Raw genomic sequence first — 27395 nt, 5'->3', positions numbered from 1 at the left:
CACGTTAAACTAAATATGCAACAACAAACTTAACTTGGATGTCAAAATGTGATTCAAGTCAAACAGATTTTGCAAGTTTTTTGATGTTCAAAATCGTTTCTGACATTATATTGGAATTTACAACTTAAAATTATACGAATTGCCAATGTATAAGAGTGAAGGCGTTTCAAAGCTTTATTCTCCTAGTAATCCTCTACTTTTACACAAGCACCAGCGCACGCCACTGTTTAGACAGAAAACTCAGGGACTGTGTCTCAACAGCTACCTTGTATAATATAAATACCACGACCACGGCTTGCCGGACTCAACTCCCCACAGAACATTGAGACAACTGACGTCATACCAACAAACCATGGGCCGTCGTAAAGCGCGTGGACAAGAGTGCTAGTATTTTGTATGGAGAACCATTCTGACCAATAAAGACCCAGGAAGTAAAATGTTTGATTTTCGCATGAAGCTGCACATTCCCACAGTTTGGTAACAGATGTTTGCCCGTTTTGAATGTGTAACATAGAACTAACAACACTAAAGATAAGCCGTTATCTACTTTGCAAAAAAAAACTTTGGCCGGGCCTAGAGATGAATGTAGGTCAGTTTTATAACGCCTTTTGAACCTTCACAGCGGTTTAAATCGCAATTGGTCGCACAAAAGTTTCTGACAGAAAAGTTCAACATTTTTTTAATTATGATTGTATTGATTCTAACATGGATAGATGAAGTTAGGAAAAAATGGAAAGTTCATGATAAATAATTTCCCCTTCTGGCACAGTAAACTATATGACTACGATACAAGCCGTACACAAACAACAAGCATCCAAAACTTTTTTCTAAAAATCACAGAGAAGTAAGGGCGTAACGCGTTTATCAACAAAGAACAATTTAAATCTATTAAAGCAAAGAAAATGGGACGACGATCCACTAAATCACAAAGAGAAACTTAAATATGAAGGGCATAGAAACAAAACGAACGTTACAGAATTCAATTACAGAAATAAAATATCCTCCACAATTTATTATCATACATCGTTCAATTAAATTTTCACACAATTCGACAGTGTTGACATGGAACAACAAACGGATGGAACTCAAACGGAATCACAATTAACGAAAAAATAAATGACAGACTTTATGCAGACTGCATCAGCATAAACTAGTTTGAATCCTACTGGACAGTGTTGCTGCAGGTTGCCTTACAGTACTATAAAGATTGAAGATCGGCAGGATTATATGATGCGCATCAAAATTTCCGTAAAACATTAAAAACTTCTTTTAAAAAAATATTTGCATCGGCAGGAACGGAATGCAAGAAACATAATCTACAGAATACAACTGTTCATATACGTATATAACTATAGGCAAAACTCACAAGCTTGTAAGTGCACGATTGTACATATGAGTTGCTTGTACACAAGAGAGAGCAGAGAATATTGCAATGTTGTAAGAAAGGCATATTTGATGAGGGTAAAATCCACGGGCAACGGATAATTTCTGATGGTTCACAGATCTGTATTTTTAAACAGGCCAAAGCATCGCAATGGAAAGTATTTTTCTACGTTGCTTTATACAGGTTTTTGAAATATATTAAGTAATTGAGGATAATAGAGAAAATGTACAGATTTACAAATGTACAAGGCATGGAAAAACTTAGCTGATTGGGGTTCAAAAGTTATTCCAAGGAGCTTTTTCTGAGTGGAAGTCAACAATGCTTCCCCTCTCTTGGTAACTTTTAAGCAAATGTTCCCAAGTCTGTGAGTCTTTCTCCAGCAGATTTTTGTTACCTGAAATAAAAGTTGGCAAAGCCTTTTTTTAAGTTCGAATGGTTAAGGTTAGCCCAGAATAGAGATATCTGCAGACGATTTTAGAGAGTGAAATTGAACAATCATACTGTAACTTTCATTCGCGACAAAAGTACAACCCAGCAATTTGATCTAGTAATAACATTGTTGGTGCTTTAACAAAATACAATAGTACACAAAGTGGAGCCAATAGTATGATTTCTATGAGCTGCATACAGATGGCCACTGTTTCGATCTGTAGGGTCTCATCAGTGCAGTTTGGTCGTCTGATAGTCACACCAGCTGCACTGATAAGACCTTATAGGTCGAAACAGTGGCCATCTGTCTGCAGCTCACTGAGATACAGTAGTAAACGTGTTACATGGATTCAAACCTGATCATAATCATCTCTATGCCAACTTACACAAAGCTCGTACCTATAACACAAAGTCCACATTTTGCTCTTGTAATGGCTACGTTCACTTGGTGGCGGTCGGTAATGAAACCAAGATTTTTACGTTGCCAAGACAGGGTCGGCGTGTCACTCAATACTTCGGATGAGGGAGAGCGAACCGTAGACACGATGACGTAATCACGTTCGCTGCCTAGCAACAGAAATAACACAAAACAGTGATTTACACTGGTTTCTAATTCGGAATGACTTTGAAAACTGAGAATAACATTCATCATATTAACCCACAAGCCAACGAGCAAATGAATTATTTTGAAGGATCACCAACCTTGGCTAGTGACGACAGTTCCCACGTGGACATCGCAAAGTTGGGATCTTTCCTTTTCAATGATCTTCGCGATTTCGTTTCGCTGAGCTTCGTAGGGGGAGAGGATCATAATGTCTTTAAGGGGGACTCCCTTTGTCAAATGCAGCCAAACCAAAATCTTGACCTGAAATTTTGTTTCGGAAACTAAGAAACTGAGTTCGGGGTCATCAATGAAATTACAACTGGGATATCAAACAGTTTAACAACACGTACTATACTGACGTTTCAACACAACCAGAAGTGTGAAATTGTTTGCGATATTTTCTGATGCAGCTGTGTAAGCAAAGGATTTTAATGTTTAAAAAACATTTTTCGGGAAATTTTTGCTTTTAGTTTCATTTTTATTTCCACCCACTGCGCGTTAATTGATTGACCTTCTTTACCGCCGAGAATCGTAATTCACAATTTTCCCAAACAAATACGCTTATTATTTGGGTTCCAAGGTTTGTTCATTCATAATTGCAACTTACAACTGCACGTGCTTGTCCCGTGTTGTACTTGGAGTTGATTCCGCCATGCTCGAACTTATTATAACTAATATCCTCCTCACAGTCCATGTGCGCAAAGACGGCTGTGTTGTCGTTGTATCCATCAGGGGGAAACACCAGGACACCCGGGTTATTTTTGTCACGCCGTGTAACAGATTCGTCGGTTGTGAGTTTTCTTTGGTAAAAATGTTCGGAGGGAAAACGGCAGATTGTTTCATGCTGCCACAAAAAAAACATTAAATTTAGATTCAAATTATTTCGTTTTTATTAATTTTTAATTCGAATGCTCGCTGCTAAGGTATTTTGCCAAATTTATGAGACCTACAACAGTAGACACAAATTAAAGATGAGTGCTTAACCATGAACACAAGCAATAATGGATGCTTTTTATACCAGTATCTGCAGTCTTTCATATCTTGTGCAATGTCATACCTTTGCAACTACTTTATTCTATCAAGAAGTAAAAGCAAATGCTGCGGAATTACCATCCTGTACTGCACAGTCAACATTTCTGCTTTTCTGTGAAGTCTCTCAAACATCGACACTCCCATCCCTAATGCGCGGGCTCTGTCGCATAGGATTACCGGCTGAAGTTGCTGATGATCCCCGATCAATACCACCTTTTTCAGATAGTTGATAAAATTAAGTATGTAGTTCCAAGAACGAAACGAATTTTTTTTACGTTTTTTTTAGGTACAACTATATGCAAATAAAACCCCGAAAAGCAGATTTTGCCAGTTTTTTATTTATTTCAATCTATTTGACACCAACAGTTTTGGGGAACGTTTGGTTGTAAGTCTTGTCAATTACGAGTATCAACATAGACATCAATTCTACAGCTATGTTTCCTAAGTTAGTTTCCAGCCTGTTTTTTTTTCTACAAATTTGCAGTTTCACCAGGAAGACAACTTTAATGTAAAGGTTTTCCCACTCATTATCAGACAAACTTAAAAAATGGTTTGCAAAATCGTGCATCACACCTGATTGGCTTTCGAAGCAACAACCGGAACGAGTGTTTCCGGTTCACTGCACATCCCGGCCTCATCGATTATGCAATGGGAGAAAGTAACTTTATGTAAACGGGGGTGCTTGGATTTCTTGTTATCTCGGAATAACTTCACTAAAAAAAAAATATGCATTCCGTTTTAACTTCTGAATGAAATATTGCTGGAGTTAAACTAGTTCCCCAATTGGCAACTACAGATAGCAAGAAATAAACACATTTCCTACAATTTCAAGTCTTTCTACCGATTTGCCACAACAAACATATTTTTTTTTGACAAAATAACTGGAAAGTCATGATTCGCAAAACACGTGCGTTCATCGAACTACAGTTTTGATGTCCAGTGCGAACAACTTACTGGCGGCAGCCGTGCAAGTACAAATGATGACGTCATGGCGGGCCAATTCCTCCTCCTTAGCATCTGCCAGCACACTTTCGTAGGCTTTGTATTCTTTTAAAGTGACGATTGATTTCTCTTCGTTGAATCTGAAAACAACCTTCGGTTTACAACAAGATCTACCTTTGAGACGTTTTATGAATTTGTTTTTGTATTAACGCATTAGTCTAAAAAAAAAACCTAAAAGTTTTCGAAAAATGTTTTACCCCAAAAAAATGAACGAGTGAAAAAAAAACAGCAGATTTTTTACTTTTTGTCGAATTCGCGGATCGTTTGGTGGTAAGTGTTGGATTTTTCCCGGATGATTTTATGCAAAGTTATTGATTCAAGATTCTTGGATGGAATTTGTTGGTTTCGTTTCCCAACCTTAGGTTTGAGAGGATTCGGATAATCAAGTTCCTCCATCATTTTACCGTAAACTCTCAGGATTCTCAGACCGGTTTTCTTCAAGTATTCTGTGGAAAAAAAACGATTTTTTTTGTTCATCTGTAGGCTGTGCACAATTCACACTTTATTTACAGACACAGAACGATGCACTATAACTGCACAGCGTATGTAAAAACTTCTGTAAATTTAGGCTTAGGCATTTAGTACAAAATGCAGTTTATTGTTGAAAATCGTTGGGGAAAGCAAGCAACAACCATGCTGCGATTTTTCGCTAATTGTTCAGGTCAAGGTTTCTCTACGGTGCTGGTGTATGCGCCCTGGGGACAACTAACGGTATGCCAAGTAACTGCGTTGTATTGAATTTCCTTTCTACATGGATTTTTAAGGGACTGAGCGTAACTGTACAGGGGGAGACGAAGCGTTTACAAACAATGACTTAGTTGAAATTTAACAACTGTAGTTGATTTATACCTGCTACAACATCAACTGATTTATTGGATGGTCCACAGTAGAGGACAAATGCATCGCTGCGATCGGTTGCTATGTTAAGTTTCCTGAAGTAGAAAGCGAGATAGGATCCTGTCAACGACTTTCCGGTTCCTGATACGAAGGTTAATTTATGTGAAGGATGAACAAAAAAAACAAATTGGTTCTGGTATTTCAATGGTCGAATGTTAGTTTAACTCCTACGTTGTTACTGGATGGAATAAAAACAACTTGGTTGCGATTTTTTAATGGATCAATAAAAATAATTTCATGATTATTATTTGGTTTTTAATCCTTGCTATGAAACTATGTTAAAAAAATTCAAAATATAAGAAATGCAAGATATGTTTTTGACCCCAAATTGATTAAACACGTGAGATTTGTCCTATCTGCATTAAGAAAAGAGTTTGAAAAACATCGTAGCAACTGAAGCTGCTCGGATACAAGAAACACATTACGTTGAAACGCTTACCGGGAGGTCCCTGGATCAGATAGAGTTGGTTCCGCATGGCTTCCCGTACAACCCGGGCTTGTACTTCGTTGAGGGGGAAATCGAACCCCTTCACTTCCTTCCCGATCGAATCGAACACGGATTTCACTTTTTTTATCGTTTCATCGTACATGGATGTGGCGGGGGCTTTCCCCAAACAGAGCATCCCGGCAATGTCGAAGTCTTGATCGTCGTCGCCTCGTTTAACTTGCTGAAGGATTGCGGCCATGCGTCTGTGAACAGAATATGAATAACGACGAGGTTGTCAACGCAAAGTGGATGAGAAAAAATCATTAAAACGAGTGTAGACAGAACGGGAGTGAGCGAAGTTATTTCATGAAAAACATCAAAAACACAACTGAACTTTCCATGCATAGTTGCCAGTTAGATTCACTGCCATTGCAATATGACACACTTCTGGTAGACAAATATTTCTAAACACATTACACCAAATAAAGTAATTTTATAGAGGCATGACTAACGGAAAACTGCTGTATTCAAGGCGTAATGTGGAAGACATTAAAAGTATTTTAACTTTATATTTGCACAACAAGAACATGAATGGAAACTTTAAATACAAGCTCAAGCAATAAAAAATACATTAAGCTTTAGAATCAATTAAAGCAATTTTTCTGCCTGTGCTGCAAGTCTATACAACTGGAAAATGCTAACAAATGCATAACAAACAAGAGCTTTTACTTGTAAGGAACTTGAAGCTGAATGTGTTCCACGGTGCAGGTCGTGCCCATGGTGGGAACCGATCCTCTCTTGGTAGCGTTTGAAATCAAATTCTTGCGGACTTCAAATTCAACCAGAATTTTGTCTTTTTCTTCATCTTCTTTCACACTTGTGATAAGAGCGTGAGCAACCCACGTGAAATACAAACCTGTGGAAGTTGTTCAAATATATCTCGTAATTATTTGTGTCATAAACCCAACTACACTCAAAGTAGAAAAACGTATTGAGAAGCTCAACAAAAATGTCCATAGAATGTTGTTGCACAATGTCACGACAAAAATTTTAAACATCACTTATATGGTAACCTGGTGTCATATTTGTTGTTTTTACACCTGGTGAAGCAAGAAGCACTGGCGAAAACTTGTGTATTTTATAAAATAAAAGTCAGCCTCCTTAAAGAGTGCCGAAAAACAATTCAGTTTCTTGGTACCGTCCTTTTCAATGTCACAAATATGTATTAACTATTACCAGGTATATATTTAATACACAGTTTTGTTACTGGAATCAAACATTAGCTTTATATACAACAAACATTGCTAGCGTTCGGTGTAATATACAAGTCGAAACTTACCTTCTGCATTGGAAGGACGATTCTTGATTCGAATACAAAGAAACCCATCCCTGTATATTTTGGCTAACCTTTCCTCGCAGTAATTCATGCTCAACTCAAACGTTCCCGTTACTAAATAATGGATAAGAATGATGTCGACAATAGAATCACCCACGAGGTTAAACATACAGAAGTAATAAAGGTGGTCATTCATAGCACATGTGCTGAAAGTAGGCCTTGGGTTCCATTAGAAGACATGTAATGCTTTTGGTGTCGCTTACGATCACGTGTCATTGACATGAGCATTTTCTTAACATTTGTTTGTGTTTTTTTTAGCAAACAATTTTTCCACAAAACAGAATAAATATCAAAATTTCAACCAGATTACCTCCGGGTTGGCCCCACTTAATGGTAACACCATCGTAAGTTATCGACATTGCTTCCTCGACCGCATTATACACTCCATCCAACCTCAACACTGGCAACCAATCGTATGCGTAGGCCTCCAGTGTCCGGTACTCCCCCCAAACTGAAAATGGTAAAAAAGTTCAGCATTAAATGTGAAAAAATGACGAGATTTCGTCAAAACATCAAGTCAAAAACATTCTTCGACATTGCTTCGGAACTGAGCAAAATACGAACCTGTCCTCGGTTTCACGTCGTACGCAAACGTTCCAACGGCGTCACTCTGGTGAGTTAAACAAACATCAAGATCTTCTGCCAGGCACAGAAGTTGAACCGTCGGTTCCAACAACCCGCGGTCAATCTTAGGGTTCAGTTGTACCAGAAGGGGAAATCCCGCTTCAACGACCATAGAAATCACACGCACGTGACGTATGTTGTTTTTGGTTCTGAAGGACATGTGGTCGCTGCAAAGGCTTTCTTGGACGTCACACTTCTTGCCATCACACGGGCCCATGTGGCCCAGCATCGTATTCGCCGGACATTTGGGAGATTTTTTCTGCTCCTTGTAGATTCTGTACAAAAGAAACCACTAAAAGCTTCGTCGAGCCAAGCTTCATCGTGGAGGAAGTGGGCATCGGATAGTGTCTACGTTCATTTAACTTTCTACGCATTGTCCCTGGCTATAGAGTTGTTTATTCGTGTTTTGCGTGTTTATTCAACAACCTGTTTAAATACGAAAGCCAAAGCTAGTAAGCTACTCATGTAGAAGCAAACGTTTTAAACACCACTGCTGGGTTGTTTATCGTAAGTGCCAAGTAAGAATAAGCAGAAAGGCGTGCGCAACAACCTATTATTAAAAAATTACAAATTTTATCAAAATATATAAAATGATTCTATTTGCAAAAGCCCCGAATAATTGGTATTGAGAGAATGATTGACCACAACTAACATAGGCACGAACTTGTTAAAATGTTCTTTGATGCGTGTTGAAATTTCCTCCCCAAACATAAACCTCGAAGAAATGGAATCGGAAATGACGTTGACAAGTTCTCGGACCGGTTGTGACGACACAACCACGTGATCGAAGTGTGAGTGACGAAACATTTGCTTGTTTTTGCGATCGTTCAACTTGTAGTACCTGTGAAATGACAATATAGCATCTCTCGCTTTCGGTGGGATACGAACCAACAACCCTTGTTTTTTTCAGAATGATTTAGGAGTAATAATCATTTATAGTTTCGTACAAAATCACTATAATGACATCAGTTAAAGCAGGGTTTCTCAACGGTAGCCTATGGCACCCCTGGGTGGACAGGAACAGAGGCCACACTGATTGCGTTATATAAAATTCCATTAAAAAGGTTTTTGTTGGTTTTCACTTGAGGGCACAAAGTTTAAGAAACAATGGTTTACACTAAACATAGCCAGCTACACGGCAACAACTTTGGTCGTTTACGTTTGTTAAATAAACCCTACTTTAATTTCGGTCAGAAGTTTCTTGAGAATTGAATCACGCCTGGCAACAACAGAACATAGCATAGTAGTTTTGCAATGATTGCCCCGACACTAAATATAGCACGACTTCTATTTGGGGAGTTTCCACTTACTAATTTGTCTCAGGTATTTGTACGAGATGTAGTGGGGAAATGAATTCAACGACTTGTGTGTCACAAACAGTTATTAGAGGTCTAAATTTAGTAAATTCCTAGTAATTTACCAAAGAATAAGAACCCAATGGTTAACTATTTTTCGTGCAAACTCAATCGATTCGGCAAGATTTTTTCTGCTTTTACCACTAATGAGAAGCGGTTTGACACGCACGTGCAGTACGAATTTTGTGCAATTGAGTACAAAATGCACAAATATCCTAGTTGTTTGAACCTGATGTGCCAAACGAGTTTGTTTTCTTCAAGGATTTTCTCTTCGGCACGACGGGGTTTCACATTCTCTGCCAGTTTAGCCGTCGACTCTTTGGTCATGAGGGATGGGTAGGAGAGGTGGTTGGTTGTGGATTTGCCGAAACCTTTCCGGTTGACGAAACAAAACCGTATTTCCCGGTTGGTTACCTGGGCAACAAATTATCGTGCGTACTTGTGGAAGGTGAGATAGCAAGCTCATCCGAAACAACAGAAGCATTCACTGTTCGGATATTAGAAGTATTTGACGCTATGTTTCGTTTACTTGAAATATATTAAATACAAGAAGAAATAGGTTTGATTTTTATTGATTTTCACTATTTTTACAACTTGTAGCAAGCTGCAGACAGGGTCACTGGTCGAATAAGCTTCATTAACTATCTTGCCAGCTAACTAGCCAAACAAACTTCCATTACACTGATGAGGCTTGTTCGCAATGGCCCTGTTTGCGGTTCGCAATATAAAAATATAGGCTTTGCTGCTTAATCTTTATAAGGGTATGTTTGTACCTCGGTAACGACAACTTGTTGGTAGAATCTTTCCTGTTGATCTTGAAAGAGTTTTCCCAAGTTGTATCGCATCAAGCCAGCTTCGTATTCCTTTGCATCATTCTGCCTCATGGCAACTTTCTTGCATATTCTGTGAAAAAATAACGAAAATTAACACAAACACACCCAGATACACATACACGGACATACACAAAGACAAATACAAACAAACAAAGACAGACACAATCACACAAAAACGCAAACACACAGACACACATAAATGGAAATACAAACAGACACAATCACAACCACAATCACACACAAACGCAAGCACACACAGAAACACATATATGCAAATAAACTAAACACTGACACACATAGGCACAACGCACACCTACAAACAAACACAACCATTACAAGCAAATTATTCCCTTACTCCTCCATGTCAGGTTCCTCCATCCTTGAATCCAGTATTACCACCCCGTCCTCATTGACCACATTTGGTTTCTTGCATATTTTGATAATCTCTCTCTGGGCTATGATATCTGGGTAGCGACGGATGGGGGAAGAACACCATGAGTAGAAAGGAAGACGGAGTTGAAAGTGAGAATGGGATGAAGCTGGGTGGTCGCCTACACTGGATGATGTTTTCAATCTTGCCGATTTTTGTATTCCAATAAATCTATTCATGCAAACAGTCACTGTGTCAGTTTCCACAGTACAACACAACTGACTTATGATTTTTATGTTTTTAATGCATTTCCTGAGAAGAAAAAACGGTTTCGAATTGGACGTGACGTCAAATGGAGTGGTTTCTAGCGTGTGCTAATGGAGCAGTTTACCTTAAAGTTTAAGCATGGTTATGTAGGCCTAAAGTTGGATTAACTACGAAATATAACGATTACTTCTGTTTGTCGTTTACATTATTATCAAGCTTGCCTGTAGTGCCTTTTCTGTTTATTCTATGATTGTTGTGAATCATTTGTAGGTGACTTTGATACCTACACCTAAGTAATAGTCAATTCATTCATAATAATAGACCCATTGCGACTGGCTGATATGGTAACTTTATGTAACTTTGCGTGCAAAATAAAAGCTTTTGATTATTTTGGGTTATTGGCTGAGTTTCGGCAAACCACCACTATCCATCGTACCTGTTGTTGGCAGGAGATATTGAAGGCTGTAGGCGGTCGCTTGAGAGGTAAATGATCGCAGACTCAAGGTCTCCTCTTTCCAAAGCAAGTTTGATGTTTTTCATGACCTCAGGGATAACATACATATCCTGTGCAAATCGATACGATTCAATATTGTTTACTACATATCAAAGTTGCAAAGTTTAAAGCATTTAAAAACCATGATTTTATTGATCAAAATTCGACCATTTTTGTAAAATCAATCGTTTTCACTTTTGGCGTCGGAGTTTTAAAAAGTTTTTATTTAGCTTTTGGCATTCCAGTGTTTCACCAAAAAAAAAACATCTCATTTCTATCAATCACCTTATCAGATGTTGTTTGTTGTTCTGGAATATCATCGAGTTCTCCGGCCATGACGTGACTCGAATGGTTAGCGTATGACGTCAGATGAAGAGAGATGCGGATCTGAGATGAATAACGAGACATCCAATCTCTCCACTCATCTTCTGGAGGAGGATCCTGGCATCTGAGGAGGAAGTTGCGCCTCTGGAAACGAAAAATAGAATAAATTATTCCCATTTTTTTAGTATTTCCGTATTATCGTAATGAAATAAAGGTTTTATTCCATGCATTTAGCTTAAAACAATTATATACCCACTCGTTTCTACAGGAAAAGCCACATTATCAGCCTCGTATTTCTCCCAATAAAAGCCATAAAATCCACAAACTAACTTTCTTTCTAAGGAAGATTGCCGTGCATGCGTTGAGAGTTATCATGGCTTCCTCAATCAACATATGAGCTGAAGCTTCATCAAAAAACTCATCAAGTTTGTTTGAGTTAGGTTGGTGATGGAAGGCACTCGTTCCTAGACGGGAGAATCTCAACTCCAACAAATAAAGCCAGATTTGATCTGGGAATGAAAAAGTCAAGCATTGGAAACTTTTTCGCATTTGTTCGTTCCTAAAACAAACTTTTCATATAACAAGCCATGTCGGGCCTTCATACTAATTACAACAGTGACATGTATGTAATGCTGATGATAATGTTAGTTTCTGACGTAACGATAGCCAAAATTCGTTCATATCTACATCTATTATAGCGCTCTAAATAAAAAAACAATAATGCTTTTAATAGCACGCGGCAGAAAGATAGTCACTGTTTCAACCTATGAGGTCTTATCAGTGCAGCTTGTTGCGACTAGAGACGATTTTGCCGAACAAACGGTCAGGCAAATACTTATACAAGACTACACTACCACCGTCTACCGCTGGGCACCAAACGAGGTTCAACCATCGTCACACCAAGCTGGATTGATGAGAACTTATTGGTCACAACAATGGCCTTAACTTCACGTCATAGGAAACCGTTTGTCTCAGCAGAAAATGATAAATAAGGCAAAATTGCACGGGTTTCTTTTCATAAAACTCCACCACAGTCAACTTAACATACACAGTTGTTGGGACAAAGTGTTGTCTGATATTTCACTGAGATCCTCCTGAGGATTCGACCTCGCTTCCCGAAGAAGATCTTCAGCTTCTTTATAATTCATCTGTCGTCTCGATCGAATCTTTGTCAGTTGAGGTCTTGGAACATCAAACCCTACCCAAGAAAATAATGGTTCATTTCAATCCCATTTTCAACACAAATATTTATCTTTTGGAAATACTTTTAAGTATTTTCACAATCACACATGTGTGTGCGAATTCTACGATCACATTAAATTACAATCTATGCATCACATATGCATCACATTAAATTACAATCCTTCTACATTGTCACAAACGAAATCCAGCATATTTAGAATTCTGTTGCCATATTTAAACAAATTAAAAAAACATCATTCCTTGCCTGGTTGTGAGACATCAAGGGGTTTTGAGGTGTGGAAGAAAGTAGAAATGGTCGGTCTTGTTTTCTGAGGCAACAAACTGCATTTGTTTGAACTTAAACTTCGTGGCAACATCGGAGAACTCGAACTTTTGTCTTTCTTTACCGCTGTTCAAAAGTACGAGTCGCAGGTAATGAACCTGTTGTAGTACTTTTATATACAAATAAATAGGCTATGATAATATGGCTAAGTACACATATTTTTGTAAAACTAATGTAGAAACAATTGAATCACGCAACAACTTGGTTCCAAACAATTGGACATTTTACTGTGCAGTAAAACATATACAACACATTCACGGGCTGGTAGCACTTTCACCGTACGTCAATAAGTAATAAGTACGTCAATAAGTGTTTGTAATACAAAGTAAAATATATAGCTTCAATTTTTTACTAACTTTGGTCGTAAAAGGTTGTCGATCGTTTGCGAGCTTCTTTGTCGATCTTGGAGTTAAAGGGAACCACCGATGCTACGTCAGCAATATGGACACCAATCTGTGTCGAAAGTAAAGTCATAATTCCATTATCACCCACAAAGTTGGATGGCTGAACTACTTGTAGCTCACAAACACATCCTCAAGCACAACAACCATAGCGGACAAGGTTCTAAAACTTGTAGCAAACGATAATATTTTCAGATAAAACACAACAATATTAAATGTTATCTAAGAACCAAACTACCTCATAGCAATTCGTGTGTTGAGAACATTTTTCAATACTCAAAGCGTCGTCGAGGTCCATTGCACCTGGAGGATCGATTGTGAACGCATAAAGGTTGGTGCAATCTTTCCTGATAGAAGCGTTCACGTCCGTCAATGCTTCAGATTCCTTCTCTGCGTTCTTACTAAAAGAATTAAAAGTGGAAACCCGGGTAAATCGCAGGCGAAACGGAGGTGAATAAAAGCATGCGGAATTGGGTCAGAAGAACAGATTAGGTGAAATACAATATGGAAGCAACAGCAACATAATGTTAAATATTAACATTGGGCTAAAGAAAATGTAAAAAAATGACTGCAGGAATCAGCCTGTGCAGGTCGGTGACCGGCGGGTCTGTCTTTACGAATCAATATAGTAACATTGGGTTGACAAAAACTAACAGTAAATACAAAGATAAACGGCAAAGTTAAAGCACAGACCCAATTACAATCCGTAACAGAGAACACAGACGATCATAACACCAACTTACGTGTGTTCCTTAGGGCGATCATATGCGATGGCAAAATATTGCTCAGCATCTACTGCCGAAATCACCTTGGACACGAAACCAAGTGGATATGGACAATACTCGCTCCACTTCAGGTATCGAACGATAAACAGTTTCCCCTTGCCAACCGTGTAAGAATCAGGATCGGCCGGAACGAAACGCAAGAACTTTAGTTTTTCTACAAAGAAAGGCGTTTGTTTTCATTTAAGTTGCGTCAAAGGTTCATTTTTGAACACAATAAGTTTTCGAAAGTTAAACTTCTACTTTTACGCAAACAACAAACTTTTCTTTGTCTAACCTCCGGTAACAGTTGTCTTCGATTTGGATTTCGTCTTAACTGCAAATAAAATAATTAATAAAATATCTTGTGAATGACCGAGCCTTAATGTCAATGTGTGTACAGAAAAGCAATATTAAGAACATGTTTACCACACAAAGTCAAAATCAGACCCAATAAATCCATAAAAATTAAGTTTTGGTAGAACTGATGCTGGTAAGCTAACAAGGATATGGGACGCATTTGTGATACAAACATTTGATTTCTATGGTCAGCAATCCAACTACAATTGTGTGTAAAAATAATAGTTGAACTCCCGATTGATCAGGGCTTGGGCCTTACACGGTAAAAATGTGTCTTACCATTCTCAAAACGATAGAGACACACATTGTTTTCTGGGGCATCCCTGCTTGCGTGGATGGCAAATTTGGTTGCTTTGTTGTCCACAGGGCGCATAAACCTCGGGTTATCTTGGTCAGGGACGCAGATAAATTCCTTACTGCGTGGCTCCTTGTATCTGACAAAAAATATGGGGTTGTTTTGATGAGACCGGTTGCAACCCATCAACAAGCGGACATGTCATCTTACAACAGGCGTGTTAGTGTAGAAAACGTATGGGGGACTCTGTGTTTATTATAGGTTTATACCTGCACATTGTCTTTTTTAAAAAAAAGTTATTGTTCTTTTAGTTCATTTCAAATGGTTTGTTGTTAGTTATAATTGGTCGTTGTTGAAATTATCCTCGGGTTTTGCGGTGAAAACTTTATTTGTTGCATTCAAGGTTGCACAAAAGTAAAACTACGCAAGGAAGATATTTTCTACCATAAGAGTAAAGTATAAACAGTATTAAATACATAGACGATGATGGGATTCAGCCGGTTCCTGTGAACTGGTTCTTGTAATTTATTGACCTACGTGGCCCAGTTGTTAACAAGCGTATGTGCAGACCCATGTTTAACTTCGTGCATTGTAATCCCGCGGTTACTACGGCATGCTGCTAATGATAGAACCGGATGCTAATGATAGAACCGGATGCTTGAGTTCCGCCAATTGTTATAGCCATCACCAAGGAAACGCTCTTATGGCGGAAAACCCCGGATTTCATTAGAAGTTTCGGTGGCCATCAGGATGTGATTAAGGTTGTTGCATGACAATTGATACGTTAAATGAAATTAACAGTGCAGTTCTGCCGATAAAATGAAATATTTTTTACCTTGAAAGAACTCCAATAACTTTTCCTGTCAACGGCTTTTCTTCGACCTAGTGATTAATCAATATACATGAAGTTAAATCTATGTAACAATAACCACAAAACCTGATTGAAAGCAGTAAAAATAACGACAGCAATAAGCAAACAAGAAATAGCACTGCAAAAGCAACCACACCGTTTAGAATGTACAAGTATATTTAAGGAGTCACCAATTTTGTTCACAATTATCTGCGATCATCGGGTGACGGTAATGGGGCGGGATAATAGATCGATAAAATATAATTTTTACCGAAATGGTTTCTTTAAACAGCAAATTTAAAAGGAATAAATTCCTAATTTAGAGTTAAAAAAGCAGTACCTAAACAGGATAACAAAAGTACCCCAAACGTAGAAGTAATGCCATGCTTACGCATAGCAAGGCGGGATCGCCCCACTGCGCAGGCCCTTTATATTTGGCGATCACAGCTCTAATATTCTGATCATAAGGTTCACAGGCTTCGCAGCCAAGGCATTGCAGCCAAGCTGGATCAGCCACTTTTCCCGACAAGTCGGAGCGAGATCTGAAAAATCAAGCTCCCGGTGAGGTTTGAACTCACGACCCTGGGCTAACCAGGCCCAACGCTCTACCAACTGAGCTACAGGAGCTCAGTGGCTTCACGGGGTATATTGTGGCCAAGGTACACTGGTGCGCAAGCGCACAACTTGTCAGGCGACCTTCACATGCGTAGAGGATCTCCACCACCGTAATCAGACAACGCAGAAGTAATGCCATGCTTACGCATAGCAAGGCGGGATCGCCCCACTGCGCAGGCCCTTTATATTTGGCGATCACAGCTCTAATATTCTAATCATAAGGTTCACAGGCTTCGCAGCCAAGGCATTGCAGCCAAGCTGGATCAGCCACTTTTCCCGACAAGTCGGAGCGAGATCGGGAAAAGTGGCTGATCCAGCTTGGCTGCAATGCCTTGGCTGCGAAGCCTGTGAACCTTACCCCAAACGTAGTGACGTATGCAAAATACAATGGAGATTTATCAGGCAGTGCGGGTAAACATCTTTTTGTTTGCTTTAGGAGGCCAAGTCTGACAGAGCGTATAATCCTAACTGCAGTTTGATGACCCCTGGTACATACTAAACCTCCAAACAAAACTACTCTTAAACTCAAAGGGCAAACCTTGTTGTTGAGTTTCACGACCACTTCGTCTTTGTCGAAAGCTCGGCCCAAATTCTGTTTCGACTCGACGTCAATTCTCGAAAGTTCTTTCTCCGGCTTCTTCAAAGTAGCTTCTGCCGAGAACCACGTGATCATGTTGAGGTAACAAGCTTTGTACAGGTCAGGTTGACTTCTCAACATGTCATGGAGTTCTTCAAGCGTGAAATTGGGGTGGATAATTTTGCCTCTTCCTTCCCAATCTCTACGTGGGTATGAGTAATTCAGTGTGTATCGCAAAACCACTTTACATAAGCTTAGAAAGATGTTTCGCTTTTAAAGAAACGAACAATGAAAACTGGGAACTGCAGCTTGACTGCATCTTGAGCAAAACAAGAGGAAATAATGAGTCGCAGTTTAAAGCAACATAAAATTTAAAATAAAAAGCACAAATATTTCTAAATGCGACTTGCGCGATATGTAAAACCTAACAGAACCAAAAACACTTGCGCTTCCATGTTGGAAAGTTGACAATCAAACCTACTGCTCATGTGTTGCTTCATTCGGGTCATCCATAGCTTCCAGATGTTCCAATCCACTCTTATCGACTTTCACGACGATATTTTCTGTTCGATAACCGAGTTGTTTCTCAAGAATATCGTCCAGAATTTTATCGTCTACTGTGGCAAGGGCATCCTGGATAAAACAGTTGATTAAAAACGAACCTGGAAACGTGTTGTCGCTATTTTACTGTCAATCACATTCGGCAACAAGTTCGTCACTTACGTTCTAACCCTAGATTATGCAGTCTGTCCTCATTCTTAAACAAGAGCTTTTTAAGCGTTGTCTTTTTAACATCGGACAAAGGTAATAAATATTTAAACTCACCTCGTTTTCATATTGATCTCCTTCATCACCATCCTTATCATCTTCTTCTTCTTCCTCAGCATCATCAGAATCACCCGAAGCCTGAAAAATTCACAACAATAATATAACACTCGTTTTTTAAGTGGGAGCTTCCGGAAAGTTTGGAATGCTGCAGTGTAGTAGGAAGGTTTCGCATGATATAGATATCATTGCCTTATGTAATATTCATTTATTTCTATGCGGGTGAATATGATTTGCTGTAACGACAAGTTTTCTTATATTTTGCAGATATTTGGTTGCATATGACGACAAGGCCACCCCCTTTCTTATTTGCGTTGGTGTGAGCATCTAAAAACAAAAAACAATCGACCCCAACGTCGCTGTACAAGCATTCTTGTAGACAAACTAACTTGACATAGGAACCTCAAGAAGAACGTAAAGGGTACAGATTTATATTCAATCAAAGCACAACAGTAACTCCACCTCTTCGTCGGTTTTGTTGAAACCGATGTTTTGCGACGAACTTGAACTTGAAGGAGATGGGGGTGGTTTGAGTCTGGGAGATTTTCTCGGAGATACTTTTCCTCCTTGGTCGAAACATTTCGCCTCCGGATTCAACGTGGAGATCTTTGATTCCGGATTCAATCTGGAGATCTTTGAGATTTCAGCTTTGATGTTTTCGTAAGTGTTAAACTGCAAAGAGCCGGTCTCGTGGCATTTCTGAAAGGTTTTTACAGATTTATTGACCTGAGCAGGAATGAAGATTGTACACATCCTGTTACTTTTCAGTTTATATTCAACCACACAAATGAAAATATCTTGTCCAACAGACTTCTGTTGCTGAGTATGTTGATCCTCAACCACAAATTCACTCTAGGACCTGACAGTCATTGTCTTTTAATATTATAACACACACAAACAGTTCCTTTTAAAATATATTTACGTTCAATTGGATCATTTGCTACGCGTTGCAAAATGTCAGCACTAAATGTCGTCGTTGCAGAAACAAAACAAAAATACGCTTTCACGACATCTGGATTGGAAGCATTTGTATTTGGGGATTGGTGATAAGTCCTACTCACTTCTATGAACTGATCCCATTTCTTATGGCAATTTCCAACAGCACACAGAGTGATCGCGTCACCAATTGCGATCACAGCAACTTTCGACCGCGTGATGGCGGTGTTGAGCAGTCCTACGTCAGAGAGAAGTCCAGATTTTGAACCAGTTTTGTCTTGAGGTGAAGTTCGAGAGTGAACGCAACTCATGATCACAACTTTGAACTCGAAGCCTGCAATGGTTGAAAAGAGATATTTTGCTGAATCGAGAATTTCAGAAATGTTTTGTGGCGAGCTCGAATTTATTATCAGCGAAATTGTGGAATAAATTATGGAACACGGCCAGGCCAAACGACGAGTCTTGATACTGGTGGATTGCAGTGCATGGAAATATTGACATAAACAGTGGTCTAACCTTGCACATTTCTAACTCTGTCGACCTTGACGTGACCTTTGCCGTAATTTCTCATCAACTTTCGGATGTATTTTACCTAAAACACAAATTATCTATCGGCAAAAAAATACATGTTCATCTTTGACTACATTCCAAACAAAAGAAGATAAAACAACTTGTTGCGGACGTAACACATTTAATCCAAAGTTTTACAAAAAAAACATCTAAATTTTTAGTGTTACAAGCTGAAAGTTTAAGAAAAGTTAAATATATACAACTATACGCAGTTTGTAGTGCATTGTCGCTGCGAGGAAGTATATTTTTGAGAGGAATTTTAAAATTAGTACAGCTTGATTTTACTTGTATGGCGTGAGAAGCAACCACAACAATATCTTCCTGTTTCAATCCACCTTTGGAAAATTCGAGCAAGTTTTGAACTACCATGACAGAACGGTAAGCTTCCTCTTCGTTGTAAAACCCGCCACTCTCTCTGTCCTGGATGCATTTACCTGATAAAGAGGACAAGTATTGATTGATGTTAACTTTGAAGTCCACAACTTTGAAGCCATAATTACCTTTGGTATGGAAGAATTGCACTGGGGGAACTCCCGGCATGCACTGTTCGTTTGTACAACAAGTAAGAAGTCCTTTTTTGTAGAAAACAACTTGGATGAGGTCCAGAATTGGTTCCACGCACCTAAACAAACAGAAAACGTACATAACTGGAAAGACAAGCACAAAACACGAACCGGAGTTGTATAATTTGTAGGGATTATCATTGTTGTACCTGTAGTTATTCTTGAGAAAAACATAAAGATCATCATGAAATTTTGGCGGGAAAGTTTCATATCTTGTGTACATCCGTTCCACCAAGGTATAATCGGACTTTGAGCCAAATTTCTTGCTGTACATCTGAAACGATTGCATCATACCTTGTTACAGATGTCAACGAACATATGCACGTTAACATATTGTGATTTACCTTCTGTGAAATCTGCATGTGATCACCGGCAACGATCACCTTGGTGTTGTTGGTAGAAGCCAAGGTCAGAGGAATAATCGCTTCACATTCCATCGCCTGTATTACAGAAATAACGTTTACAATAAGGTTTTCCATAATTTTATTACGCCCGTGTGCAAATGAGGTTCAAAAACATGGACGGGATTTCGTTAACCTTCATGTTAAACAATCTACATTGGCCAAATACCTGAGCAGCTTCATCGAGAAATATGTGGGTGAAAGCTCCAGTTAAACCAGTTGCAAGTCTACCCAGTGCAAGAGATGTGGTGAACGTAGTGATGACAATCTTTACTTTATCCGAGAGAATCTCCTTCGTGTTTGGGTAACGGAATTGTGTTCTTGCCTTATTCTTCAAACAGAATCTGTGCACTTCCTGTGAATGTAAATAAAACAGCTGTTAGTTTCATTTACGCTTAACGAGACTACAAGTTTGGATGGCACCAACGAAGAAAAGTGGTTTCAAGGAAGTTAACTTACCAGAGGAACCGACTTAAGTGATCTGTCGTGATAATAAACCCTGATGACTTTTCCCTCCCATTCGTCTGCAGTAAAGTTGTTCTGTATGTACAAGTCGGCAGCACTGCGGAAGAAGAAAAAAGAGAGATTGTCCAGCAAAATATTTGACTCAGTTCACAAATGCAGAGAAAAGGTCATTCCTAGTAGCTGGATAAAACTTTTGACAATTTCTTACGTGTTTGAGTGTGTACAAATCAGTATCTTGGCCTGAGGATCGTTTTCAAGCAGATACAAAACACACTGGCTGATGGTGTAAGTCTTTCCTGTACCAAAAGGTCCAACAACAGCAAACAAAGGGTGGCTTACGTTGTCTGACGTCAAATGGTCAAGGACACGGTTCTGTAAACATGTACCACGTGTATTACGTTTTCTCAACCTTAAATGGCTGAGTATAATGGCCGATAATATAGCCGCTATGATTGATTACTTGTTTGTTAGTCAAGTCCCACGACCAGTGCAACTCATTCTACCGCCACTGAACTGAAGGCGTGTTTAAAGGCACGAAAGGGGTTTTTTGAAATTTGATCGCTATTAATTGAGTAATTAACTACCCTGTCACAACTGTCTCAGCTGCACCAAGGGTGAAAATAAAACCCAAGCTTAAGTTGCGACTCAAGTTTAAATGAAATGTCTAGCTTTTTGAAACCGTATTTACTCAACCATAACATCACCTGATGTGAATCCAGTGATGCGTATGACTTAACACCGTTCCGCCTGACTGGCACGGTGTAGTTATGACGTGCACGTGGTTCTGGGCAAACCATTGAGAGTCGCCCAAGCTCAGGAAGTTGGTCGAGTGCGCTGTGGCTCATGCAGAACAATCTCCTGTCTAGTTGAAACTGAACGTCACATTGAATGACTTGACCTGTCTGCAGATTCCATACGTCCACGCAACTGGTAAACAAGGTAGCAATTTTTTCACAGACAAACAAAAAGAGTTTTTAATACCCAAAAACACAAATTTTGCTGAATACAAAACATGGATTGTTTGGTACAAAAATATGTTTAATGCTGGGTATTCAATTTTTACTTTGACATCAACCAAGCACAGTGACGTTGAAACATGTCGTAATTTAAACAATTGGTTGCACACCTTTTTGGAATGTTTAGTACCACGTGATCTGCAGCTTTAGTCTCGATCTTGGCTTCATAAACGGTTGATCTGTCGTCACTGTTGTTGTTTGCAAGAAACACCTGTTTATTGTTGCACAAAGTTAAGCTAATTGATTGGAAAGCAAACAGTCAATGCTTAAAAGTACTAAGAGAATATCTTCTAAATTTTAGCAGATCACGTAAAACTTTGCACAGAACGTCTCACCATTTGACAGTTTTCAAGGATGAGCAATCCTTCATCAGTATCACGAGTCAGGTTACCGGGAAGCTGAAATATCCCAAATATTCCACCTTTTCCATCAGTAAAACATAAACCTCTATTCATTGAGAAGTAGTTTTCGGACAAACCTATGTGGCACGAACAGTGGACGCTGAAAATCAAATAAGAGATTTTTGGGTAGTTAGTACAATATGTTTAATAGTACTTTTAATTTATGAAGCTCCAATAGTTTTTTAACAATAAAAGAAAATGACGTCATTGCAAAAATATTCAGTTGTAAATTAAAGGTAAGTGTTATGAATATTACTTGGAAATTGCCTTTTTCCTTGCTGCCTCCTCTCTATATAAAAACCTGTGCATTTCATCAACATAGTTTTTAGCTGTGAGACTTTTTGAATCCAAATCTTTCCCATCTTCCTTATATTCAAGTGCAATCTCAGGTGCTTTGTACTTTATGATCAGCTCTTTCATGATTCCCTCAAATTCATTCTGGTTTTCGGCAGCAAATGGAACAATAGGTCTAAAATTGTACAAACATCATAGGTGTTATTTTAATTGATTCTGGAAATCATTCCCCGCTCATGTGTATTTATACCGCATTCACATAAACGTTTATTTCAGGTTAAAGTCTGTCAGTGTCTTTATCTTTCCCATGTTTCTCAACGCTTCCAGCCGTTGTACGTGGCAGGTTGTCAGTTGTGTGCAGGGCGTGGTGTAAGGTAGTGTTGAGCATTTCCATTTCAACCCAGTTTTTGTATTATTTTTTGTAGACACTGAGGATGCTTTTCACAAAAGCGAAATGTATTTGTCTTATGTACAAAGACTGACAGATTTTAGCCAGGAAATTGACGCTTCTGTGAATGTGGTCACTTCGCATAGATGTGAGAAAATAAAACAATATTTTCAGTCATTTTCCAACAGGATATCAAAATCACATTGGAGTTGTGTATTCTTACATTGAGTAAAGGTATGGAGGCAAAGCTTCGCTTTCTAGCATGTCACCTGTTTTCCCAGCTAACTTGCTGTGATGGTTTTGGTCGTTCTGGCAAAAAGCTGATTTTGTCCCCGACAAAGACTTGAAACTTTACCATCAACGCTGGTTGTGGGCATTTGCGAAACTCAAAAACCAAAATATCAGAGAAGGTTCCTGGTTTATCAGCACAGAACTTCACCTAAAATGGACAAGAAAAATATTATATGGGCCAAAATCTTGTGAATACTGAGAGGTACACAATATTTAATTTCCCTTAAAAAAATCCAGGCTCTTCAGCAAAAAGTGAAATTTAATCACTTTGTGAATTAAACACTTTGAGGCAGTACTTACTTTAAAGTTAGCCTGACCACGAAGTAAATTGTTTGAGTCATCTGTAGTCGTATAGTCAAGGTGGGAAGTGAAATAACCCTCTTTCCTTCGACGAAGTTTGCAAAACTTGTAGAAATCATTTCCATCACGTTTTAACAGTGCAACATGGTTCAGTTTGTCCTGATCAACATGTTTTTTAACTCCGTATACTAGTATGTCTTATAAATATATTTTTAGCGCAGTTAAAAAACTCAGCATGAAGCGACTAACCTGGGTATCCGAACAATTTAGTTTTATCGTCCATTTCATTGTGCCATTGGTAGGGCATCGGTGAAAGCAACCCACATTAGGTGTTACAGTGATTTTTACTCCTTGCTTTACCTCTGTAAGCTGCATAGAAATACACATGTAACCACAGCAAAATAGGATTTATTTCACAAAAATTTTTGATACTGCAAATTTAAAAGCATTTAGGTTGGTATTTTTTGTACACTTTGTTGGTTTTGAAACGATAAAATGCCCTATGATATATCTACTAGTTGCAAGTTTTTCCGAACTTACCACAGACACACTGGATCTTTCTTTATCAAATTCTTGAGATATTTGTTCAGGAAATGAAAGCAACTTGTTTTCTTGTGCAAACCTAATAGGGGGAAATGTATGACTGCATGTTGGAAAAGGGATAAAAAGTCAACAGAAACAATATTCCTATTGTTTGACTGGAAACAATTGTAAATTGGTTAAAACTGCTGGAGGTTTCAATGTTGTTTGCTGATAGCAGTGGTGATGCAAATAAATATTCAACATTTTGTACCTTCGTTTATTCTTTAAAATCTTCACCCGCTTGTACCACTCGTCAAGTTCTTCAGGTGAGTGAGCTCTCCTGCAAATATTACCGTTGGGACATTCCTTGTCCATTTCAAACCTTAGAACAAAAAATGCACAACTTTTGTCAAGGTAAACTAAATGACTTTACAACATGTATTAAAAAAAATAACATTTGTATGTGCTCCATTATAAATAAAAAACAAACAAACGAAAAACGTTGTCTCTTGAACTGTGATGCTGTTTACATCAACAGGTTTTGCATGTTTTCTGTATGATGTGAGTTAAAATGAGAAAACCTGGTCGGGTTGTTATGGAAACAGCGAATGCAAACATACTGATGACAGAGATAGTAGTTTTCTCCTTTGAGATTAGGTGGTAATCTATATTTCCACTTCAATTTCCCATCAACACAACGAGACATTTGTTTGTGTTGCAAACCGTCGCAGTGATGGGAAAAGTCTTGCCCAGAGTTAAAATTTTCCCGACAGATCGCACAATGGAATACTCCATTGGTTGTTTCAACTGAAAAAACAATATTCTAATTGCAAACTTAGTTGGTAAAATCGTGGTTAAAAATTTTAGATTCAAATAAAAATGTTTTCAGAATTTGAATGAATGTCATGATGTGATGAGGTATTCAGAAGATGGGGAAGAAGTTTTTCTTGCAACCTTTCTTCACAAGAAATGTACATAAAGCCTTTGAAAAGGCTTCTATTTATAATGTTTAATGACTGTTAATGAGACAACATGGAAGCTTTAAATGATAAATAGCAGTATTTACAGTTCAAACTAGTTTTTCATGCATAACAACTGCATAACAAACTAGTTCGAACTCAAGAGTTTATCGACATATAATTAATGAAATGACGGTTTAAGTGTGGGCATGACATCACAATGCATCATCGGCATGTAATAAACAAACAGGTGGTAAACAAATGACTGAACTCTGACATCACAATAGCACCAGCATGACATAATAATGCATTGATGGTGGGTTGCAATGAACAAGAAAGTGGTAAACAAATGACTGGATTTTGACTAATACATTGCTGTTTGTCACCAGCTTCCTGTTCAGCATCCCACAATGATTCATTTCTCTGACGTCCAATTCCAATTTTCCTTAATCGGTTGAAATATGATACAGTGTACTATATTGGATATTGGGATAAATCTCTGTAGTGCAACAAGTCAGTTGCCAAGAATTCACTTTTGCAATCACTATGATGTTATCAGCACAAGCACTGAAGTCAGCTTAAAACATGAACCTTCATCAATCAAATGTATTCAACATTTTAAAATAAGTAGCGTATCAGCAGTCTTGAGTATATACAATTTACCCTTTTGAAAACATTGGGATATACTGGAAGTTAACTCATCCCAACTTTGTGAATTTCCCTTCACAAAGTCCCACAATTTCTTTTCATCGGGGCTGTGTGCATAGCGACAGCTGTCACCCTTAATACAGGAACTGGTAGCAGAAAAGTAGTTTCTGCAAACAAACGTGTCATAGTGTAAACATTTGAAATACCCATGTATTTAATTATATAATAAGCTGTATCAGTCTTGTGACAATTAGTGGCAGTACAGTTCTTGTATCTGTTATAAAAAAATTATGGAATGGTTTTCTTTACCCTTTAGATACAATATTTAAACACTATCTTAAGTGTGTTTTTTAAAGAAAACTAAAGTTGATTTTTTTTTGCTTGCGGTTGGTAATTCCACAATTACAATATTAACTAGACCAGATTGCAACCTTATATTTCATTTCCATATTTACAATTTTCAAAAATCAACGTGGGCAACCACATCAACAACATACTTGCAATCTTCCACCTCACATTCATCGTCATATTTACGGACAACAGAATATTCAACAGATTCGTCATCTTCTACTGTGTATGTTTCTTCATGAAGCAAGATCGTATCAATGTTTTTACACCAGCCACACTCTTGGCTGTCTGCAACACATCAATGAAAATGATTATTAATTTACTTTCGTTTGATATTAAAAAATTCTTTTACATGAGCACTCATGACATTATTCTCAAAGGTGATTTATAAAAAATGACATTATCATATAAAAAACACAAACCATCTTACCTTTATGTCGGTGAATAACTATAGGAGGTTTTGAAGCATAGCAGTTCTTGCAAGCTAGGAAGAGTCGATTTTTATTGTTCAAATCCAGTTCAGCTGCAAGTTGGTAGCAGGGTTCATCATGTTGTGTGGACACGCCAGAAGAACTAGACTGGGCATCTGCAACCAAAGGTTGTTTTAATACCCAGTGTGTTGAAACAAAAATATTCATTGTGTTTGGTTCCTTTAACATACTTTTAACCCAAACATAAATATAGAAACCAAAGCAGAAATTCATTGTACTGTAGACAGTTTGTACATAGTGCACAAACTGTGGGTGTGAAGGGTGCCATCTTATTTGTGGTTGGCCATGTTTAACATATTCAATCATATAACACCTTTGTTTGCAAACTAAATTTCTAATTGGAGCAGCTTTAAACGATGTTAACATTAAAATTGTTTAAAGAAAAAACACCAATGTATTTGTATTGAGAAAAAGTATTAATTGGAAATAATTTTTGTATAGTTTAATTAATATTTATTACATACCCAGATCTGCTTTTGTTGAACTTTCATTTACAATACATTGCTTTCTGCAAGGCAAAATATGATTTTTGTTACAATGGAAAAATAGTCACCTGTTATAAATATTAGTATTCATAATTACATGCTTGAAACACCTCTGTGAACAGCATAATAGTGTGGTAAAGAAATATTTACAGGTGCTCAAAAAAGAGGGTTAAAGTAAATGAATCAATCAACCAACAATGTAAATATTTTGAAAGGAATTACAAAACCTACATTTCAAGGTCAAAATCCTTCACAAGTGACAGATCACTTTGATATGTTAAAGTCAGTCTTGCAACTTCCTTTTTGATCCTTTGAGAAATATCATTCATTTCCACATCCATTATTGTATCTGCAGTGACATTAATTATAGTTTCCATATGGCTGGCATTGTAAGACACTTCAAAAGGAGTGAGATTTTCCTTGTAAAGGGCATAACACAAAGCTATGGCCGGCACATCTGTGTTGTCTGCAACCTTTATCAAGTGGATTGGTTTGGTGTTGTCATCAAATGCTTCTTTTAAGTCCACAAAAAACTTCGCAAATTCTTTTTGTAATGGAAAGAATCCATTGCTGTTGTTATTTTTGTTCACCAAAGTTTTAAGTCGAATACAAAGGCTTAGTGTAGACATTGCGCAAAGTAGGTACAGTGTTGGCTACATCATCATAATACA

General features: G+C 38.1%; 1 protein-coding gene and 1 non-coding gene across 3 annotated transcripts; both read right to left on the bottom strand.

Annotated features, from left to right (window-relative positions):
* Positions 1-703: 703 nt before the first annotated feature.
* On the bottom strand, positions 704-27395 carry LOC145905874 (3'-5' exoribonuclease HELZ2-like). 2 transcript variants are annotated; one of them, XM_082993189.1, is made up of 57 exons: positions 26956-27395; positions 26704-26747; positions 26179-26334; positions 25898-26036; positions 25416-25567; positions 24414-24600; positions 24065-24175; positions 23812-23893; positions 23521-23640; positions 23272-23430; positions 22950-23119; positions 22255-22467; positions 21933-22098; positions 21708-21808; positions 21286-21508; positions 20790-20953; positions 20576-20678; positions 20286-20471; positions 20060-20155; positions 19865-19989; positions 19653-19774; positions 19438-19586; positions 19099-19174; positions 18708-18916; positions 18109-18345; positions 17647-17727; positions 17303-17454; positions 16783-17023; positions 15615-15661; positions 14764-14918; positions 14423-14461; positions 14107-14302; positions 13602-13764; positions 13319-13415; positions 12885-13028; positions 12486-12635; positions 11768-11946; positions 11399-11581; positions 11057-11184; positions 10339-10584; positions 9924-10053; positions 9380-9564; positions 8460-8636; positions 7736-8070; positions 7482-7622; positions 7115-7225; positions 6505-6691; positions 5788-6038; positions 5301-5429; positions 4693-4897; positions 4404-4531; positions 4023-4162; positions 3528-3662; positions 3025-3261; positions 2516-2678; positions 2213-2380; positions 704-1778 (listed from the first exon to the last, which is right to left on the bottom strand). In XM_082993189.1, the coding sequence occupies exons 1-57, from the start codon at positions 27351-27353 to the stop codon at positions 1660-1662; spliced, it is 9030 nt and encodes a 3009-aa protein (XP_082849315.1). In that variant the 5' UTR covers positions 27354-27395; the 3' UTR covers positions 704-1659. The 2 variants fall into 2 exon arrangements, with proteins under 2 accessions (XP_082849315.1, XP_082849316.1); XM_082993190.1 differs by lacking the exons at positions 25898-26036; positions 26179-26334; positions 26704-26747; positions 26956-27395 and adding an exon at positions 25124-25197 and having other exon boundaries at positions 25416-25443.
* Positions 16183-16256, bottom strand: Trnat-ggu (transfer RNA threonine (anticodon GGU)). The gene has a single exon. It is a non-coding gene; the product is annotated as a tRNA-Thr (tRNA).

The sequence above is a fragment of the Ascidia mentula genome, chromosome 6 (genome assembly GCF_947561715.1).
Source record: "Ascidia mentula chromosome 6, kaAscMent1.1, whole genome shotgun sequence".
Taxonomy (NCBI): domain Eukaryota; kingdom Metazoa; phylum Chordata; class Ascidiacea; order Phlebobranchia; family Ascidiidae; genus Ascidia; species Ascidia mentula.
This window is presented reverse-complemented; position numbering and strand designations above follow the sequence as displayed.